This window comes from Haliotis rufescens, unplaced genomic scaffold, assembly GCF_023055435.1.
Source record: "Haliotis rufescens isolate VD_foot unplaced genomic scaffold, xgHalRufe1.0.p SCAF_12, whole genome shotgun sequence".
NCBI lineage: Eukaryota > Metazoa > Mollusca > Gastropoda > Lepetellida > Haliotidae > Haliotis > Haliotis rufescens.
The window spans coordinates 19,328,259-19,348,538 of record NW_025963802.1 but is presented as its reverse complement, the minus strand read 5'-3'; the positions used below and the strand labels follow the sequence as shown (position 1 = coordinate 19,348,538).

The 20,280-nt window shown below is 37.0% G+C and overlaps 1 protein-coding gene across 1 annotated transcript in view; it reads left to right on the top strand.

The window, feature by feature from the left end:
- The window catches only part of LOC124126402, a 96,830-nt gene that overhangs the window by 38,958 nt on the left and 37,592 nt on the right, over nt 1-20,280 (top strand). Inside the window, exons 4-7 of the mRNA XM_046489834.2 lie at nt 3,303-3,515; nt 5,062-5,310; nt 13,137-14,330; nt 17,805-18,254. Of these exons, the coding sequence (XP_046345790.2) occupies nt 3,303-3,515; nt 5,062-5,310; nt 13,137-14,330; nt 17,805-18,254 (2,106 nt within the window). The remainder of the gene's footprint in view (nt 1-3,302; nt 3,516-5,061; nt 5,311-13,136; nt 14,331-17,804; nt 18,255-20,280) is intronic.

Genomic DNA, 20,280 nt, shown 5'->3' with positions numbered 1-20,280 from the left:
TTTTTCGTCCCAAATATAATCACATGGATTTCCAAGTCCAAATGTGAGTAGTTCCTTTCAGCTGCAGATAGTGATCTAGAAGTGTACACTATTGCCTTTTCCATCCCATCTTCCATGACATGGGATAGCACTGCACCTACCCCGTAGGGAGGGGCATCACATGCTAGTGTCAGGCGCTCTTTGGGGTTATAGCTATAGTGAACTAGTAACTTACAAGATGACAGGTGTAACTTGACCTTCTGGAAAGCCTCCTGTTCTATCCTGGTCCATTTCCATGGTGTATCGTACCTGAGGAGGCAATGCAATGGAGCAAGCGTTGCTACCAGGTTTGGTAGAAATCTTTTGTGATACTAGACCCTGCCCAAGAAATGACAGGTCATTCACATTTTTCAGCACCATGCTTTCCCTTTGTCATCAAGGGGATATAATCCCTCAGCATCTATTCTGTGTCCCAGATACTCTACAGACAAACTCTGGAATGTGCACTTAGTAGCCTTGAGCCTGAGCCCAGCCTTACTGAATCTAGCACAGTCTTGAGATTTTTTGCAATACTCTATTTCATCTACCCCTGTCATGAGAATGTCATCTAAGTAGACACATACATGTGGAATGTCATGAAGCAGATCCATAGTATGCTGAGGATTTCAAATGGTAACAGATGGTATTGGAACAACCCTCGATGTGTGTTTATGTTGTCAGCTTCCTAAATTCCCCATCAAGAACAAGTTGCGGATATGAATTGCTCATGTCAAGCTTGGTGAAGGTCTTTCCATCAAAGGGGTGGTCAGGTAGCCTAGTGGTTAAAGCATTTGCTCGTCACGCTGAAGACCCAGGTTCGATTCCCGACATGGGTACAATGTGTGAAGCTCATTTCTGGTGTCCCCGCCATGATATTGCTGGAATATTGCTGAAAGCAGCATAAAACCATACTCACTCACTCACTCACTCTTTCCACCAGACAATGATGCGAACAGGTCTTGTATCCTGGGAATTTGGTAGATATCAGGTTTTGCCACTTGAATGACGATCAGTTTATAGACCCACATATCAGAATTGACAAGTCAGTCTTTACTACCGGTACAATTGGAGCAGCCCAGTCTGACTGTTTAACTTGCACATTTCCTCTTGCCTTTTCCAATCTGTCAAGTTCATTTCCAACCTTCTTTCTCAATACATAAGCAACCTTTGGATGCCAATAAAAATCTTTGCATACACAACATAGAGCAGTTTATTTTCACTTTACATCCTTGAAACTTGCCTAGTTTCCCGCTGAACACATCTGAGTAATCAGAGAGCAAATCTTTCATTTCCTCATTCTTCACCCTGAGGACATTTCCCCAATCCAGTTTAAAGTGTGAAAGCCAGTCTCTAACAAATAAATTCTGCTCATGTCCTTCCACAACTAGAATCAGAATCTCCAGTGTCTGTTTCCCATATGTTGCTTCCACATCCACATAGCCTAGGATCGGGATCTTAGCACCTCTATACGCTCTCAATATAATTTCTGATGGAAGTACTACCCAACAGCAATAAGTCCATATATTCATTGAAGGAATGTGTTGCTCCTGTGTCGCTTTCAATTTCTTCCTTTTGTCCATCTATGGATATGTTCACCAAGAATGGATCCAACTTGTAAAGTAGGGTCAAATAGGTATCAAAATGAATCACACGCCTTTTATTTGCCCTTTATTCGTCTAAAAATAGGATTTACAAAAACTTGGAATCAACAGGAATCAGGTAATCACGAAACAGAATGGTAATCAAAGCGCTTCAAACATACATTTTCTCACAACACTTTCTCAAAAAAACAACTGACTGTACACGGAATATCTGGTATTCTTCATGGTTGTTGATCGCTGACCCGTTGGTGTTTGTTGGTTGCTTAGTTGAACTAGTTTGGCCTCTTCCATAGCCACAGCTTTTATGTTCTCTGTTACCATGGTAACTGTTACGAATTAGCCACTTTAGCCTTATGACACACTCTTTCAGTATGTCCAATCAGACCGCAGAAATGGTATTTAACATGCCTATAATGGCACTCAGGTTGAACGATGATTTGTTCCCCCAGATTACAAGGGACCATTAATTTACAATAATTTACATACGAGGTTACAACAGCAACCCATCTGCACATCACTTGATACCTATTCTCTGTCAGTAACCAGGGGATGTGGACTTCGTATAGAGATGGAGATGTCACTACGATATGAGAAATTGTGATTACGACAGTCAGTTTGACATCAGCCATTTTGAACTTCAGTGTGTAGTGCACATGATGACAAAATGTAGCAGAAAGTCTAGAATTGAAAATTAGAGACTTTGCAATAACTTCTTTTCCACTGTAAGCTGTTTTTAAATGTTCAGAAGATTCATCTTTTCAGGGAAACTTGGATTTCATTTTGCAAAATCCAAAACAGCAGTCATGGCATTTGTCTAACATCCTGTGCTTGTAGTCAGCTGAATACCAAAGTGTGTGTAACTCATGCTCATTGTACTTTTTAAGTTTATATACAGTAAGATATGATTATTACAAAAACATTATTTGTTATCTTCATGCTTTGTAACTCACAAGGGTGGCCCAGTTGCCTAAGGCGTCGCAATTCGCTGTGCAGAGTTGCGTCCCTTGGGCACGCCAGAAACCTATGATTGTCGGTTCGAATCCTGGTTCTCCCCGATTATGTTTCTAGATTTGTCAGCAAATTATCCGTGCTCATGAGTTTCACCGAAGTAGTAAATGTCTTAGACCATCATCACTTTGGGCTTTCCTCCCACATTAAGCTGACACGCCATGATATAACTGGAATACTGTTATAAGTGGCATTAAACCCAACTCACTCACTCACTCACTCACTGTTACTCACAAAACCTTGAAGGTGATTTTGGATACCAGTGCTATATATTTTAATACAAGAATGCGAAAAACATGGATTGAGCATCATGAATATGTCCACCATATGTCATTGAAAAAATGTAAATAACCGTTGAAGTTCACCATATTCTGAGCATGGACATATTTGGTACTCTTCTTGGTATTTATAAGTATACAAGTGGAACTTCTGTTCCCTCTTCATAAAGTTTTTTATGGAGCTCCTGGCATTTTCACCTTTCCATTTCTTTCAAGTTTTATATATCATCTTACAAAGGGGAGCTCCTGTATCTGTCTTTTGCCAGGTTTCTTACGATATATTTAGTAGTTTTAGGTCAACGTTTGGTCATAAGTGTGCATAATAATTGTAAGATTATTTATTAACTTGATCTCTTTCATTTTAGCCACTGAAGATTGAATGTTATTGCTTGTTTAGTTGCAGGAACTGCAAGTGATGGCCAATATACCAGTCCCATTGACCAAGAGGATTCCCAACTGGGTGTCACACTGAAGGTGTCCAATATAAACCCTGAAACCCCCAAGGAAGACCTCATAAACTTTCTAGAAGCCCTTTGCAATGTTGAAGTGGAGCAGATCAAATACACTGAAGAGAAAGACATTGCTGTTGTCACCTTTCCATCCAGTGTTGGTGCGTGGAGATTGTCATTCTACGATTACATCAATGATAATTATATCATGACCCTATGGAGTATCATGCTCGGTTTCATCCCGAGACTCCAATATCAGACAGAGCCCAACAGGTCGAGGTCGGATATGGGCATAGGGATGATGCTGGATGATGATATGGAAATCTATGGGGAAATAAATTTTTATCGCTAATGCTGACTGCACCTTTGACATTTTCAGGTTTTATTTCTTTATGCACACAGCGGTATATATTTTAGTTTGCCACTATTAAGTAGATGCCAATGCACACTGTATATGAATAGAGATGTCTCTCGTACTCTCTTCATCTGTCAGTCTTCCTTTTTCTTAAATTAATTGGTCTAGTTCCATTATCCTGTTGGAAAGGGAAGGTGAGATATTGCATGAAAGGTATTGCTGCCACTGATGTGACATCATTTCAAGGATGTAATAATCCAAACTATCGTAGTATCGACTCGACCCGTGTCTAGGTTGACAGTGACAGTCTACAGCAATCTATGAATTTACCTTGGTGTCTATTTGACACATCTCTAATAACCTTTCAATAATTGATAATGATGACCAACACATGTAACCACCACAGGTTCATTAACAATTTCCGAAATCTCTCCTGTCATGTTTATCGTATCGGCCATTTTGACATCTTGTACTTGATGTAAATGTATTATGACCGGCTGTCATTGTGACTGACTTACTGAGGTAGTTCTTAACAGACCTTTCTCATCTAATGGTGATATTATTTGAATACATGTGTTCCATAAGATGTTTCTAAAGAGCAAGTTGTGCATACATACGCTCATATCACATCCCTTATTGAGGAACTATTTTATTCTGTGATATACCTTGTTGTTGTCAGTGTAAACATGAAATCACACGTACTAAATAAAATTGTGCATACATCTTGGATTACATCCTTGGCGGTAAGAAATTGTGATAAAAATTTATAAGAATTGACTTTCACTTTGTTTGAGTTCATAGGAGTATTAAAAAGTATTAGCTTTTCAGATTTAATCATTTCTTTTCTCAGGCCGTAGATGATGTAATTATTAATGAGACAGGAAGTGCATGCATATGGGTCCTTTTTAGGCTAGTAAAATGCAAGTTCCTTTCGATCAGGAATTAGGTAGTATTGTATGTACTATACCGGTACATGCTTCTCAAACAGAAGGTAATTCAATCAGACTAGAAATTACTGCTGGTATGTTTAATGCTTACTGGAACCACTTGCACAAAGCGATCTTAGCACTACGGCTATTGTAAGCCTAATGGTATGTTAAAGTATGGGAGTTACAATCATCTTAGCGCTAAGATCACTTTGTACAAGTGGGCCCTAGGGCTTTGAGGAGTGTTTGTAGGGGAATATTCTGTTTTTACAGGGACTTGCAACTTGACTTCATGTCCCCTCAAAGTACCTTTTTCAAACACTTGATATGAATCAGTGTAAAGTGTATTGATGACAGTCCACTGTGCAGACAGTGACACATTCATGTCTGCAATTGTGTTTGAAAGATGTCAATCATTTGCTTCAGATTTTCAACAAGTGAAAGGTCAGCACAGTAAAAAGAAGAGGCGTTTGAATGGTCATCTGGTTGAATTGGCACCATTAGGATCTACTCACAAGCTATCCGTGCAAGGCCATAGTAGAGAACTAACACCAGCCTCACTACAGAAGTACTTTGAGAGTCCAGACTCTGGAAATGACCTTAAAGTACCAATTGAAGATGTATATGAACGACAGGATGAGGACTATTTTGTTGTCACTTTCAAGGATTCAGAAGGTACAGTATGCAGTATCCATCCTTTGGACCCCAAGAAACACGATCACATTGGCTGTATGATCAATTGTGCTAGCATGAAAGCGAAAATATAAGATCACCTGAATGAAAGTTATTGGTCTTCATCTATTGACCATGTGTCCGTTCATGTGCACTGATACTTAAACCCCCTTCTTTACATGCCTCCATTGCATGGCAGGAGTAATGCTGTGCAGTGCCAGGCAACAATCACATAAATTTTTCTGCAAATTGTGTGGGTGGTAGGGCAGGACCATCTTCCCGAGGCAAGGGAGTTAACTGACAACAAAAGTCCAGTTTCCACCCTTGCTGAACTAGGCAGGTATTATGGAGTTACATTTTGGCTGGGCTAACGAGTCTATGCATAGTCCAATCAAAATCACTGAACTAAATCAAAATCTGGTTCGTAAACTGTCATGCAGTATTTACAAAGCATGTGCACTGCCAACTCGTTGTCAACAGACATTTTCCAAATCTTTCCATATTTTTAATCAAGGTACTCATGTGATTTGATGCACTTCGTGATGTAAGACCCATTTTATCACAAAATAGATCTTGATTATCGATCAGATCGTCTTGACTGGGTGCAACCATTTTGTTTGAAGCAAATGCAACTGATACGAGAGGTGGAATCTCATTGGTCAATAGGAGAAGCATGGAAGGGACATAACTCGTAATAGCCACTGGTGGCACAGGAGTTTCAGCCGAGTTCGGCAAGGGTGGAAACTGGACTTTTAAAGTCAGTTACCTCTCTTGCCTCGTGAAGATGGGGCAGGATATGCTTACCCAAACACCAGGTGTCATCACTAAAGTACTCACGGAAATGAAAAAAAAACCTGTTTTTCTCAATTTAAAAATCGACACAAAGTGTTACGTAGCTGTAAATACGAAATAACAAAACAACTTGAAAAGTCCTAGTCTGGATTTGCTAGTTTGATCTCAGTGAACAATACAAACTGTACTTTACAGGAGGTAATTTGTCGGCACTTTCAACATTCAAAAATAAAACTAAGTCCAAATTGACATAGCAGAAACAGACTATAGGCATTATGCACCTGTTCTCACCTGTCGTCAAGGTGTCATAGGTCACCTTGATCTACTTACACCTGGTTATGCCCTGTTTCACAATAGTCTGTTTTATTCACATTTTTACACACTTTTACGTGTAAAAAGCCATAAAAACATTTGATACGCTGTATTTGTGCCACGGCCCAATTAGTACTAATTTAGTTGTTTGAATATTTACATATTTTGTATATTAACTGCATTTATTTAAGAACTGTGGTAAAAAAAACAGTTTTTTTTCATTTCAGTGAGCAATTTATATAATTTTTACTGCTATTTTATCTTTTACGCAAATGGAATCTGATTCATTGGATAATCAAGAATGGGTATTTTGTGGCATTGACATGTTATATTTCCAAGTCTAATGAGCATTTTAATTATTTTCACATAACATGTTGTACATGTTCCGAGCTACAACACAGTGAATTTTTAATTTTGAAAACTTTAAATTGCCACCGCAGCAGCTTATGTTATAGTTAAGACACTCCTCCTTGGTTTTGGTTGAAAATGTAAAACTTTAAGTGAGGGAAAAGGCTTTTCCCGAGTTAAACCCAAAACTGAGAAGGATTGTTTTAACAAACTTAGGAACCGTCCAAATGCAAGACATCATGTAATATTGAACATTCTTTGATCACCTGCCCTAGGCTTTGGTTTTTGGTTTGGTTTGTTGTTTTACGCCGCACTCAGCAATATTTCAGCTATATGATGGCGGTCTGTAAATAATCGAGTCAGGACCAGAGAATCCAGTGATTGATATCACGTGCATTGATCCACGCAATTTGGATTGATGACATGCTTCAACCAAGTCAGCAAGACTGACCTGCACCAGTGTCTCAGTGGGAAATCAGTGGGTTACAATACTTAACATGATGTTTAAGGTTGCAGGTTCGATTCAGCTCATGGAATTGCCATGTCAAAAGAATTTTGACTTTTATCAAGTCAAAGATCAACATTAGATGCATATCAAAAGGCTGCTTATACAATTCATCTGCAAAAATTGTTCATCTTTTCAATATTTCTTGATCAAATTGTGCACGAATACCAGATTTACCAAGAACTGGTGCCTTTTGCTATTTAGGAATTTTGTATTTTTTAATATTTTGTTTGTTTTCATGAACCATTAATGAACCATTGTTTTTCCATATGAATCAAGTGGTCAATTGCCTTTTACTTTTTTCACTTTTTAAAACAAATGGAAGATCATATTGTGTTATTGTCTGAAGGTACCATTCTTTATTGGTGTCATCGACTCTTTAGAACAAGTTTAAGGCAGCCTCTGAGGTCATGGGCTGAATTCTTGCACTCATTAGAACATACCATTAACAGAGGATATGAGTATTTTATGTTTGTTAATTTTTTGTGAGAATTGTGTTTTTATTTCCTTGGATTTTTTATGAAATGACAAATGTTTTGTCAATGGATGACCTGAGGGTTCTTAAGGGGCATTCACATGGTACAACTAGTTGTTAACAATTTGTTACTTGCAACACATTGCATGGTGTGAACATGCAAGTTGGACCAACTTTTGACGTATGCAACTTGTTGGGTGTGGGTTTTACGAAATAGGACATGCTCTATTTTCATGTGACAATTTGTGTGCACACAGATGCCATTAACAACTATTTTAGGACATGAAATATGTACTGCAAAAATGTTGTAATTTTCACATTTTACCAAATCCTTATTCTCAATGTAATTCTGTGTTCGAATAACGGATACCTACATGGGAAATTCACTTACAAAATCATCAGATGTCTGCTGTTTGTCCAAAACACTGATAATCATTCCGAAAAGACTCCAATAACCCTATGGGAGGAGGGGAACACAAAGTATGTGATCCGGACTACCAAGTTGTCAGACTTCAAATTTTGTGGAAGCCTTGGTGGCTGAGTGGGTTAATTAGATCTCTGACTTTGTGTGCCTCACTTTGATTATGTGGGTTCGAATCCCGGATTGGACTCAAGCCCAAAAGTACTAGAATCTGTACTTTACTAAGAAAGTGTTATCCCAAATATCACATTTTTTACCTTTGACCTCTTTCCAAATAGCATTGTGTGTTCATAAGGCGACTTTTTTTTTTTTATTACTTGGTTAACGGATGCGCCCCTCTTCAAAGTCCAAATGATGAAAAAAAAAAGAAAAAAAAAATTACTCCTTTTTTTATTACCTCCGATCTTCACTTTAAAAATTGCATAAAATGTTTAAACAAAAGAAATGATTTCATTTGCTTCGCAAGAGTAAAGCAAAGGGAAGTCACACTGATATTTCTAGCTGGGATCTTTCTCTAATAAATGCATCTCTAATACAATCAAAGCTTGTTAACTCAAAAGCACAGTGGTGACCAGTTTAACTCTTTCAGCACTGTTGGCTGGTACACCGGCCAATAAGCCACGAGTCACCAGACACTTCAGGGTAGACTGGCCAAGTCACTTCAAAATAGTTTATAATTCTATTAATATTATTACCTGTCATATCATTCATTTATTAAATCTTATCACATTTCGCAATGTCTGAAACGCGTATTCCATTTGATTTTATCATTTTTTATCAAATTTTTATTTATGAAAATTATCATACACGAGGACAGTACCATTGCTGTAATTTGATTGGCTGCCTTAGGTCAAGTGCTTAAATTTGACCAATCACGAACCTTGTAGCAGATAATGTCTGTGAAACAATATAAGTTTTTTTAATGTATACCGACAAGGCAGCCTTCGACGTATGTGTTATTCATTTAAAGCTCATGTTAGTGAGCGGACAGCCACTATCATTGGGAAATGGGTGTTGACAGATATTATTTGTAATTCTTTTTAAAATAATGTTCCAACTACGTAAACCAATAAAAATAATATAGAAATAGGTAAGTGGATTTTATGAAATCTTATATTTGCTGAAAATCATTAAATTTTTGCTTCATTGGTCCTTAATCTGGACGTTATGAAAGTTTTAGCTTACATTATTTTGATTTAAACAAACTTAATTAAGTTATTAATGAATTATATAAATAATGTAATACACATAATTTTCATATTTATAAACAATAGGATTACTTAGATCTTTCAAATAATGTATGGCCAAACATGCAGTAGCAAAGATGTTTTACAAGCAGATAATTTCCTTGATAAATATTGGCTTCATCTATCACACAAGAGTCTCTGGGAACTTGGTGTCACTGCATTTATCTTCTGGTTGGCTGGTGCTGAAAGAGTTAAACATCGCCCATGCTGCTAAAATAGCAGCGTCTTTCATGCATTTCCACCCAAGACATGATTGTTGTTATATTGCCATTTGTGCACAAGCTGACTGCCAGGGATATGATATAGAAACGGGCTCTGTCCGTCCATCCATCATGTTTCGTTTCCGGAGCATAACTGAATATTTTTAAAGAAAATTTGAAAATGTTAGAATTATATTATTTTTTTTACATTTCCATGGCAACAAGATAGACTAAGGTTCTGTGAGGGTAGGGTTTGTTTCCGGAGCATAATTCATAAACCGTTCAATATCTTTTCGTGAAACTTTGAGGGTCTGTCAGGTACATGCTCAACTGGTGCCTTTTACTATTTAGAAATGTTAGAATTTTTTATTTTTATATTTTTCCATGGCAACAAGTTGAACTTTTAGAAATTAATGAATTCTTCTTTTAAATGCCAAAAAATTCAACTTGATACGCATTAAATCTGTTAGTAAGTAGTCAGTAGTAAATGTAGTAACTGGTTTTGTCAGTTTGTACTTTGATCATGTTTTTTGTGAAGAAGGTTTCATTTTTTTCTTGAACTTCATAGAAATTGTGTTTTGCAGAATTTATTTTGTTTCTTCAGGATATTTTGCATTTACATCAAGTAGATGCTCCCCTGCTGCCTTTTACACCTTACAAAATTTTGAATATTTTCAAATGTATGTATGTGATCAAATTTCACTATTGTTGACATAATATACACTTCATTTGCTGGGTAATTCCATGACAACAACCTCGGTGAAAAAGGTTAGGGTTTGTTTAGATTTAATTATGTCATAAATTCTGCAACAGGGGCGGGGTATATAGCCACATTACTGGCAAACTCTTGTTAAATGGCCCTACCTCACTTTTGAAATGAGTTCGAAATCCGTAAACCAAGAAGTAAAAAAAGTGTCGCTTAAGCCTATATTCGATTTTGAAACATCGTAAACATTCTAGAGCTGAAGCAAACCATGTTGGATAGGTTGTGTTTTCAAAATCATGATGTTTTTCCCGTATGCAGAAATGCCTATCACATCACATATATTTCACTCTGCTATGACACATAAAATCCATGAATTAGGCCTACCCTTTTAAAAATGTGAACAAAGCAAAGATCTAGTTTTACATGTTAAATTTTTCTACTATTTTGAGAGATCCAGTTGTCAGATTGTTGCATACATTTGCACAGGTTTTTGCAAATATGGATGGGATGATAATCGTTGCAAGGATTGAGGAATTAACAATTAGATACTTTGAGGATGATTTGGAAAAGTCAACAGAAATCATTCCACATGACGCCATGACTGATTGCAAAATCATTCACACTGACTGTGGTATTCGTCTAGAAACGTGTTGATTTCAGATTGATTCTGAAAACTTAACTCAAATGACTGATTTATGTATATATGTGATCCTTGCTTCAAAGAAAATCCTACTCTGAACATATCTTTTCACCTTGTAAATTTCTCTGATGCTGTTTAAGTACATGACTTTGTATTTAATTTAATGCCATAGAATGTATACATTTTTTAATAATTTGCAGTTTGTTTGAACATTAAAATTGACATTCCTCGTCTCGTGTAACACATATCCGATATGATGCTTTGTGAATGTAACACACTGTAGACATGTTTTGGAGTACTGTGAAATATTCATTATGGCAAATTCATATAAATAGGTTAAATGAAAAAGCCACTTCAAAGTAAACGTTTTAAAGTAAATATATACCTGAAGAAAATATGTCATGTTATATTTTTATTAATATGGACAAAATTATTTGTTTTTCAAATGGATGAAAATATTTATGTTTTTACCACTTATGTTCACTATTAACTAGTGTTTGGTATGAAAGGTATTAAAGAAAACAGTTAAGATATGAATCGATATTTGTTACTTTGTGTATGACTGTGATCGATATTAATGTATTGAGAAGTAAAATATCGCAATCTACCGATGCATCGGTGTATCATCCCACTATTGTAATATATACATTTAAACTACAGTTATAACAAACACAAAGGGACCACTGATTTTAGTTCGTAATAACCGTAGTTCGTTATAAGCATATATATACGGCATACCGTATTTACAGCAATTGACCGGGACTAAAAAATAAGTTTGTTAAATCGGTCAGTTCATTATAATTGTGTTCATTATAAACGTAGTTAACTGTACTGTTACATTTTTTAAAACTGATTCAACGTTTTTTATAAATTGGGATAAAAACTTAAAGTACCATATTCGACGTAATAAGCACCCCACTCTAATAAGCGCCCCAGCGATATTTGTTAATATATTGGCTAGTGAACAATTCCAATTAGCACCCTTCCAATTAACAAATGTTCACAAGACTTATTTATCCACGTATAATACGCACTCGTGTTATATCCACCCTTAATTACGGGCAATATCATTCTGGGAAAATATATCTGTTATGTATAATACGCACAGACTTTTCTTTTGTATCATTTCAGGCTGTCAGCATAAACCACGAAATTTACGATCTTTAAACTCTTTCACCAAAATTATATTCTAATAAGAGCCCCGTTTCTAATTTTGAGACCGCCCTGGGTGCTTATTACGTCAAATACGGTATCTGGTTTCAATAACTTTGCAAGAGACAACTGACCATAGCACATTTTCTTGATTTTTATCGGACATTCTTCTGTATTATTACCAAATTTGAAATATATCTTCAGGATATTTTAGATGACAATCTGTCAGTGTTTATAAAAGGAAACAATGTGGAATCTGGTTATCAATATTGATAACTGTGTTGGAACATTGTGGGTACACTTGAACAAAAATAAATTGGAAGTATTGTCGTGACCTACATGTCGCTCACCATAGCAGAAAATTAGCAGAAAATTTAGTTTCACCACATAAAACAAGTAAGTTTTCAGATTGAATGTGTCACATTATACATAACAATACCATCCTGATATATATGTCAGTATGTCATTCAGATATAAGGCAGCATTTTGTTCGCTCACAGTCTGCATAAAGCTGTCAAATAAAACTTCATAACACAGTACTTTATCAATGTATGATAAAAAGTTGCTACATTCTAGAGTTTTTTTCAGTCCTTAATTTTACACGATTGAGTAGAAAATTCAATACCATGCAACTCCGTTAAATTACAATGTCAGAGGCTGGCCCAGGGCCAAATGACCTCAATTTTCACTCAGCTTTAATTTTTCAAACTGTGCTTCTGAAAATTAACTCAGTACCATGATTCTAGCGGTTAAGTAGTGAATCAAAAGCTGTTGGTCAATGAATTCGCCAGATTCAACTTGTATGCAACTCGATGCTGTGTGAATTCTTAGTTGTATACAACTTTAGTTCATACAACTAATTGCATACAAATCATAGTACAGTGTGAATACCCCATTAGTAACTTTTTCCATTAACTAAGTCAGACACTAAGGTTTATAACATGTTCTAACAATGAAAACTTGGTGAGCTGTAGTGCCATGTCACTATCTTTCCCCAGAAGCTAATATGACACATTCATCTATTCTTTCAGCTGTCCAAAGGATAGTATCAAAGGGAAGCCATCACCTTGGAGGTGCAAATATCCTAGTCCATGAGTTTTATGAGAGTGTAGGACGTCCTGTCAGACTGTGTGAAGATGATGAAAAGGAAACTTCTGCAATAATTGACCGTTTAGAACTTGCTGAGATCCGAGTTCTTGAGAAAGATTTTATTCCCACATGGGAGAAAAAAGGTCTGAAGATCACAACTGATGAGAAGACCTCAATTATGTTTGAAGGTCAAGCTCAGATGGTGATAGAAGCTAAGTCTAAACTTGAGAACCTGCGAAAAGATATGTCAAAACACAGACATAGTTTTAAATTTTCCCTATCAAAAATTTGTCTTTTGAGGAAGTTGGAAACAGAATTATATATTAGGGGTAAACTTCAGGCAAGCCAGTTTTGTGGTGGCTGGCAGCTTGACAAAGATAACAGAGTCACAATAATGGCACTCTCAGGGGTAGATGTATCATCAATGACTCGCCTTCTTGAAAAATGTCTTGTAGAAAAAGAAGTTGACCTGTTTGGTATTGATTACAAAAGCTTTGAAGATAGATTTACGGCCCAAAAGACTGGTACATGTTTTGAGTTGAGTCCTAAAAGCTCAATGGTCCTGATCACAGCTACAGATAAGGATATTGTGAGTCTGAAGAAAGATGCTGATATTGTTGTGGCTGCATTGCGGAAAGAAAACCAACGGATGGGGAAGGCAGTCGTCACCAAGAAAAGTGTCACAATATGCCCACTTGTTATGAGATTTGTCCTGAAGCAAAGTCAGAAATTCAATGAACATGATGTCAAGGTTTATCCCACATCTGAAAATCAGCTTTGCATCGAAGGTTCAGAGAATTTCTGTTCAACTGTGTCCAAGCATGTGAAGCACATTCAAGACAGAGTAATGACAAAAACTTTGGAAGTTGAAAATGACCATGTCAAAAAACTTGAAAAAGCACAGTTAATTTCAAGTCTGGTGAAGTATGTTGAGAAGGCCACCCAATGTGTTGTTGATGTTGATGTCAAAACAGGTATCCATGAAGTGAAACAGGAGAGATGGGCAATTGGTAAGGGTCGTACCTTACATGTCGTCCAAGCTGACTGGAGACATTTGGACGTGGATGCACTTGTGATTGCAGTTGACAGTCAGTACCAACCCCTTGATGAAGTATCAAGACAAGTACTCAAAGAAGGTAGTAAAACAAGTTCTGTCACAATGTCATTTTGTTTTTGTTAATTTAGGTCCATCACCTAGTTTACCTTGAAACATGTAATTGACAGAGCAACCCACACAGAAGCAGCTCATCAGCATAAATTTCATTATTTGGTATATGTGTAGTTAGCAGTGGGGCTCATCAACACATATGTTCTGTTTTTCGTTCAATATTAAATTTTGTTCTTTGCACTTTGACCAAGGTACATGTACTAACTTCTCTCAAAATACATTTTCTCATGATGTTAACATCCCCTTAGAAACCCCTTGGCCAATGATGCTGAAACTTCATATGCTTGCTCCCACCACTGATGTCGGGCGGTCGGGTAGCCTAGTGGTAAAAAGCGTTTGCTCGTCACGCCGAAGACCCGGGTTCGATTCCCGACATGGGTACAATGTGTGAAGCCCATTTCCGGTGTCCCCCGCCGTGATATTGCTGGAATATTGCTAAAAGCGGCGTAAAACCATACTCACTCACTCACTCACTCACCACTGATGTCAATTGAATTTGATCCAGAAGTTTGAATCCGATTTTCCATTTGGCCACCATTTGGCTATATTAAAAACAATTTTGTATGGCCATTGTCGGCCATTTTGTTTGGAGATGTGTAGTTACCAGTTAGTAGTTTGGCTCAACACATATGTTCCATTATTTGTGATGTTTTTAAGTTTGACCTTGATTTGACGTTTACCCTTTGATCATAGTGAATTCTGAATATTTTCATTGCCACTACTCAGCTGTTATGTTTCAAAACATAAAGAAATTTGATATTTGTGAAGTGGGCCTCAAGGCACATGCTCAATATCATCTCTTCAGAAACGAGTTGACCAATTAAGACTTCACATATACTTGTTCCCACCAAGAAAGATGACATCTGAATTTTTTCAAGAGGTTTAAATATGTGATTTTCGATATGGCCAGCATGTCAGCATGTGGCCATTGTGCTGACTTTTCTCATAAAAATGTACTGAAAATCTTTTTCCTCTGTAAATAAAGCGACAAAACCCTTTCCATATCCAATAGTAATATCTGCCTAAAGCAGAGTCGATTGTACAATTAATCATCCTTTCTGGTATTAGCAGACTGAGAAAGCTGAAATTTGACTTCACATCCAGGTGAGCTACAGTGCCAGGGCACTATTTTTCCTTTTGGCATGGAATTTTTTATTCAAGAATTGACTTTCACTTTGTGTGAGTCCATTGGAGTATGAAACTTCATAGAGTGAGGGCCAAACTGTATGAATGTCGCAGCTTAAAAAATAAAATAAAATATAAAATATTATGGCAACAAGTTAGACTTTGACTCTGTTGATAGTGGTGTGTTTGTGTGTTAATGTGTACTAGTGAGAGGGGTACACAAAGTACATGATCTAGACTACCAGATGTCAGACTTTCATTTTGTGGAAGCCTCGGTAGATGAGTGGGTTAGATCGCTGACTTTGTGTGCTCGTGATTAAGTGCCTCAATCTGGCAGTATGGGTTTGAATCCCGGGTGGGACGCAACTACCAAAAGGACTGAGAAAGTGTTATCTGAAATATAACATTTGTTGCCATGGTTGAGTTCTCCCACTATCCGGAGTTCTGATCTTACCCCATTTGTCAGACACCTCATGAGAATATAGGAAAAATAAATTAAATGACTTTCATTGTGTTTCATGGGCTTTAATAGCCATATAAACAATTCAACAAGGTGTTATGTATTACTATATCATTTTGCACTTTGTTTCCGCTCAATAGTGTCAATGCAATTTCTGTACATGTCTTAATGACAAATCTCAAGTGAACACATAATTTCATAATCAGGTCATTCTGCAGACTAAAACATGCTATTCTCTTGTGTTTATGACACAATCAATACTATATACGTATATTAAATCATAAAAGTACTTTTTTGAATGTTGATTCTGCTTCTCATTTTGGATGCTATTAGATCATATTGATGCAAAATTTTATTCTTTTTATTAATTTTATATAAAACAAAACACTTTAAAAATCTATACATTACAAAATTGGAGACGTATTCACATTGGTTTGCCTTTTATGTTGACTATATAATCAAGCTCTATACCAGTAAACTTTAAAAAACCACACTGCAACATACATCAGAACTAATTCTGAGAATGATTCTCACTCGTTAAGATTTATATGGTAAAAAAATTTCATGTTCTTTTCTTACGTTTTTTTATGAATTAATATTGTGCAAACTAAGTTGCTGAGTGACATGTTTGTGACAAATTCAGATATCTCTGACAGTATATGCACAATTTAATTGGTAAAAATATATAAATTAACATAAAATGTTTTATTCATTTGATCTTAATTATACAGAGGATTAGGACTGGTACATTACAACAAGAGGTGGACCCGTGAAGATCCAGGGTAGAAAAGGTCTTTAGCAAAAGGCGCCTATGCTTGTTATAAGAGGCGACTAACTTGATCAGGTGGTCAGACTCACTGATTTGCTTGACTGCATGTCATCGCATCCCAATTGCATGGATCGATGCTCATGATGTCAATCATTAGATTGTCGGGTCCAGACTTGACTATTTACCGCTGTCATATAGTTGGAATATTGCTGAGTGTGGCGTAAAACAACAAACAAACAAACCAAACAAGAGGTAAATCTTATATGTTTTGACGAGTCATCTCTATTCCACTGTCTAACAACTCATTCAAATCAGATCTAAGTTCTTGCTGATGCTGAACAAAGATCTGAGGACATCCCATTAGGGGTTACGTCAGAAAAACCTTTCGCAAACTTTGACCGACTACTGTAATGACTAACAAGAAGTCGACATCAGTCAATTAGAAAGCAGCATTCTTGAGCTTTACGGCACTTGTTTCAACCTGGTGACTTCCATATCAGACTACACTTGAAAAATATGTTGACACAGTTCTCAATTAAAATTTTGAAAACTGAACAAACGAACATTCGTGGATGTCTAATATATGGTTGCTATTGTATGGCAGTGCTTCCCACGTACTGTGCAACGCCTCCTGTGTTCAAATGTTTATCCCACAGAAGCAAGAGATAGATGATAATTTTGACGGAATCAGTCTATGGGCCGAAACTGTTGTTCAGAATATCCCATGTTAATGTTTTCGAGGTTGCATGATCAGAAAATGCATTCTGACTCTCACTTTCATGATCTGGTAAGCGATGCTTTGATTAGTCAGATGAAAGGTCATTCTGACATGACCCGTAATGGGATATCCTCAGATCTCTGTTTAGATAAAGCGAGAACTAAGATCTTATTTTAATGAGATAACAACTAGGATATCTGACAAATGGGGTAAGACCTTATCTGGTTGATAGGTTAATTCACCAGTGGTACTGATGGTGGTCGAATGATCTGTGCATTCAGTAAAATCATGTTAATATTTGATATTAGGTGTGGCTCTTGGTGTGTAAATGTATGATGATGGTGATAATGTTTGGTTGTTTTTTTTAAAGCTGGAAGACACACAAGAGATGAGATTGCACAGAATAAGATCGAAAGATCAGCAATATTGTCACATGGAGACACAGTGTCAACATCTTATGGATCTCCAGGTTGTGTGAAAGCCCTACTGCTTCTGTGCATATCAATCAAAGGCCATGATGAGGATGCTGACAGAATGTCATTTTCAAAAGCAATCCAAAATTGTCTTGTGACTTGTGACCTGAAACAGTTTTGTTCCTTGGCTATTCCAGCATTCAAATTGTCTATAGGACTGAATGATCATAATATGGCACAAGACATTTTGAAATCTCTGCAATCCTATTTTAGTGATGGTACATCACAGTCCATCAAGAATGTGGTACTGCTCAGTGAAGATAAATATGCTTACACTGCATGTCTTGAAACTGCTAAAATATTCCTGCCTGATACCAAGAAAACAATTTCAAGCAGAAGAAATAGAGGTAGGTGTGAAAAATAGTTGGATCATATTTTGTTGTGACAAATTCTGATAGTTTTGTATATTTGCATATTAGTTCAAGTTAATACAGTTATTATGTGAAGTCATTAGATTAGACGCATCAGTCATTGTCGCCCGTCACACACACACACACACACACACACACACACACACACACACACACACACACACACCCTCTCACACACACACACACACACACACACACACACACACACACACACACACACACACACACACACACACACAGATATGCTTATAAGTATGGAAAGGGTTTTGTCACTTGTATTTAAATGTTACCATTTTTTCTCCAAAAGAATTTTGCAACACAAAGAACATCGTTGAATGTATCATATATTCAGTGATCCACAAAGCCATCAAATGAAGATACATTAGTAAAGTTAAGAAAAGTTGAGTGAGCTTGTGTCATGGCCTGTTTTTTCTGTCGTCCATTGTAAGCATCTTCACGTCAGAAACCACTGTACCAACGAAGTTGAAACTTCACATACCAATCATGGCACCCCAATTTGTGAGGTGTGAAGCCCATTTTCAATATGGCCACCACATCAGCCATATTCGGAAACCTATACATAGCTATTATTCAGCCATTTTAGTTCAATGTGTGCAATGCAATTTGGCATGTGTGTAGTTGGTAGTGGGGCTCAAATATGTGTTCCGTTATTTGCAATATTTTAAATTTTAACCTTGATTTGACCTTTGACCTTCGACCATAGTGCAAGCTTAAACTGCTTAAGGCCACTACACGGCCATTTGTTTTCAAAATTTTATCAAATTTGGTGCATATGTGCTATTTTTTCGATATAGCTATTAGCATTTCCATCCGCCGTCCGTTTTCCAGTGAAGAAATCCTAAACGAGTGAATATTTCTCAATGCAATTTGCTATACAGATCTATCTAGTGGTGAACTGGTGCCTTTTGATGATTTAGATTTTCATTTTAAAATTTTTATATTGTTTTCATGCCAACAAGCTGGACTTCATTAAAAATGAGAGTGGTGCATGTTTACGGAGCAGAACTCCAAACCAGTTGAATATTTGTAGATGAAACTTGTTCTACCGATCAGTCTCGTGGTGAACCGGTGCCTTTAAATGATTTGGGATGTTGAAAAATACTGATAAACATTATTTCTTTATTCACTGAAGATATCCAATGGCAATGAACCAATCGTGGGTATAAGTAGGCAAATTCGATTTCTGTATTCCACCAGAACAGGGGATATGTCATCTCCTGATGATTCATTTAACCTTTTCTTTAATGACTGGCAGAGTTTAACTTTGGCTTATGTGTGTTTCCTGAAGGTGATGTCATATTTCGAACTATTAGATGTTTGTGTTAGGTTCAAGTCCTCAGCGTTTATGCAGAAAATATCTGAAAATCAGTGCTGACAGCAACTTTGTGTCTATCTTTCTTGATATTTAAAGTGTTGTCATAGCACTATTTTTTTCATCTCTGACACCTGACTCAAAGTCTAATGGGGCCAGGGCTGGCCCTGTCGTCTAAGGCCCCGCGGTTGATGTGCAGAGTTACGTCCCTTGGGCACGCCAGAAACCAATGATTGTGGGTTCGAATCCTGGTTCGCCGCAATTATGTTTCTAGGTTTGTCAGCACCATACCCGTGCTCATGGGTTTCACCGAAGTGGTAAACGTCTGAGACCTGCATCACTTCAGGCTTTCCTCCCACATTAAGCTGACAAGCTGTGATATAACTGGAATAATGTCACTCACTCACTCAAAGTCTAAGTCATGCTGAATTGTCTATCATCTGATTTTCCATTTGGCATCAAAGTATATTCCTTACGACATCACCTCTGAAACCATAGGGGCGGTGGAGTAGCTAAGTGGTTAAAGCGTTTTGCTCGTCATGTCGAAGACCCAGGTTTGATATTGCAGGAATATTGCTTAAAGCGGTGTGCAATCATACTCACTCGCTCACTCACTCACTTTAAAACCATAACGTCCATATGAAGCTCAAACTGTCCATGGATGATTAG